Consider the following 2,500-nt stretch of genomic DNA (forward strand, 5'->3'; position numbering starts at 1 on the left):
TTCAGCATTCGCTTCATACATGGAGAGATTGAAGCTCTGCTGTGTTGGACATGGTTCACCCTGAGTTCACCGCTGGAGGAACTCGTAGCCAAAAGACTTCCTCAACCCAGAGAACGTCTTGTTCTGGAATATTCCACTAGGGAAGTGGTGAGCTGCCCAGAGGCTCGGCGCGTGACCCGTGGCGCGTTCTCCACAGTTAGCCCGGCCGGCCGTCCCTTCACACCGCGGCCGCTTTTGTGACCTCCGACCTTGTGGCGCTCGCTAACCCTTTCAAACTCTTCATCGTTCACACGCGCTGTCTCTCCCCCTCTCTGCACCTCTCGGTCCTCATCACAGTTGCGTAATATGTGCCGAAAATCTCTGGAACAGGAGGGTCACGATCTGAACTCTGCCATTACGCAGGTCTTTGTTCATCTCATGCAGGTCTGACATATCGCTGCCAGACATAAAAACCGTTCTCGCAGCACAAAGTCTAGCTGAAACCCCGTCAACAGACTGAGAGACGGGGGGGTGGAGCTCAGCTCGGCCCCGCCCCTGTGCCGGGGACGAGAGGGAGGGGCTCGGGTTAGGCTCCGCCCCTGTGCTGGTAGTACCTGCTGGATGGGGCTCTGGGCTTGAAAAAGGATGCGTCGGCCCAGCAGCTCGGCGAATATGCAGCCCACGGACCAGATGTCGATGGCGTTGGAGTAATGGCGGCTTCCCATCAGGATCTCAGGGGCTCGGTAGTACTGGGTCACCACCTCCTGGGTCATGTGACGCGACTCGTCCGGCTCCTCCACACGAGCGAGGCCAAAGTCACAAATCTGCAGGCAGGATGAAATGTTGCTCGACATGGAAGCAGGGGTGTGGGGACAAGGTGTGTGTGTGTGTGTGGACAGGGTGTGTGTGTGTGTGTGTGTGTGGGGACAGGGTGTGTGTGGGGACAGGGCGTGTGTGTGTGGGGACAGGGTGTGTGTGTGTGGGGACAAGGTGTGTGTTTGTGTGTGTGGGGACAGGGTGTGTGTGTGTGTGGGGACAGGGTGTGTGTGTGTGTGGGGACAAGGTGTGTGTTTGTGTGTGTGGGGACAGGGTGTGTGTGTGTGGGGACAGGGCGTGTGTGTGTGGGGACAGGGCGTGTGTGTGTGTGTGGGGACAGGGCGTGTGTGTGTGTGTGGGGACAGGGCGTGTGTGTGTGTGTGGGGACAGGGCGTGTGTGGGGACAGGGTGTGTGTGTGGGGGGGACAGGGCGTGTGTTTGTGTGTGGGGACAGGGCGTGTGTGGGGACAGGGCGTGTGTGTGTGGGGACAGGGCGTGTGTGTGTGGGGACAGGGTGTGTGTGTGTGTGGGGACAGGGTGTGTGTGTGTGTGGGGACAGGGTGTGTGTTTGTGTGTGTGAGGAGGTTACATTTACATTTTACATTTATGGCATTTGGCAGACGCCCTTATCCAGAGCGACTTACATTTTTATCTCATTTTTATACAAGTGAGCAATTGAGGGTTAAGGGCCTTTCTCAGGGGCACCTCAGTCATGGCCTCAGGTCTGGGAATCGAACCCACGACCCTCCGGTCACAAGACCAGTTCCCTACCACCAGGCCATAACTGCCACTGAGGACAGGGTGTGTGTTTGCGTGTGTGTGGGGACAGGGAGTACCACAAACACACACACATACAGTACACACACCTTTTCTGCACGAGGGTAAGGCAAGCAGGATAGAGGATAACATATCTGGAAATGCTTGGTAATATACATTAGAGTATATACAAGTCTATATACAAGACTAAAAACTCAATTACACACACACCATACAGTGCATTGCTAGCAATGATTTCTGACAGAGCTTCACTAACTCTAGCAGACCCCAATAACATACAGCACCTTTCACAGTTAGGTCTTACATATGACACTCTAAAAAACCCTTCAACAAGATGTCAAGATGTGCCACCTCTCAGTCCTTTCAACCTCGCCTCGTTACGTCTAAATTTGTGGGCAGAGTGACAGGAAACGACAGGGGGTGGGGTGTGGGGGGGGGGGGGGGGGGGGGGGGTGTGTGTATGGGGGGGGGGGGGGGGGTGGTCATTACGGGAGTGCAGTGCTAAGAATCCTGTTATTCCTGCTCCAACAATTCAGGGGCCCATCACACTGAACACAGCGTCAAGGACACATAGAGAGTGAGAGAGAGTGATGGAGAGAGAGGGAGAGAGAGAGAGAGAGTGAGAGTGATTGAGAATGTGAGAGAGAGTGAGAGTGAGAGAGTGATAGAGAGAGTAAGAGAGAGTGAGAGAGAGTGAGAGAGTGATAGAGAGAATAAGAGAGAGAGTGAGAGAGAATGTTAACCTACTCAAAAGTAGAACGATGAAAAGAATGAACAAGTGAGCCTCAAAATCTGCTCCCTCACACACACGTACACACACACACACACGCGCGCGCGCGCACACACAAACACACCTGCCGTGGATAAAGACCCTAAGAATGCAGACAGGCACTGAAATGCTCACTGAAAGCCAGACGAGCCACTCAGA

General features: G+C 54.4%; 1 protein-coding gene across 1 annotated transcript in view; it reads right to left on the reverse strand.

Annotated features, from left to right (window-relative positions):
• Nucleotides 1-2,500, reverse strand: part of nlk2 (nemo-like kinase, type 2) — a 41,680-nt gene that overhangs the window by 10,498 nt on the left and 28,682 nt on the right. Inside the window, exon 6 of the mRNA XM_076977451.1 lies at nucleotides 594-803. Within this exon, the coding sequence (XP_076833566.1) occupies nucleotides 594-803 (210 nt within the window). The remainder of the gene's footprint in view (nucleotides 1-593; nucleotides 804-2,500) is intronic.

Source organism: Brachyhypopomus gauderio, chromosome 16 (genome assembly GCF_052324685.1).
Source record: "Brachyhypopomus gauderio isolate BG-103 chromosome 16, BGAUD_0.2, whole genome shotgun sequence".
Taxonomy (NCBI): domain Eukaryota; kingdom Metazoa; phylum Chordata; class Actinopteri; order Gymnotiformes; family Hypopomidae; genus Brachyhypopomus; species Brachyhypopomus gauderio.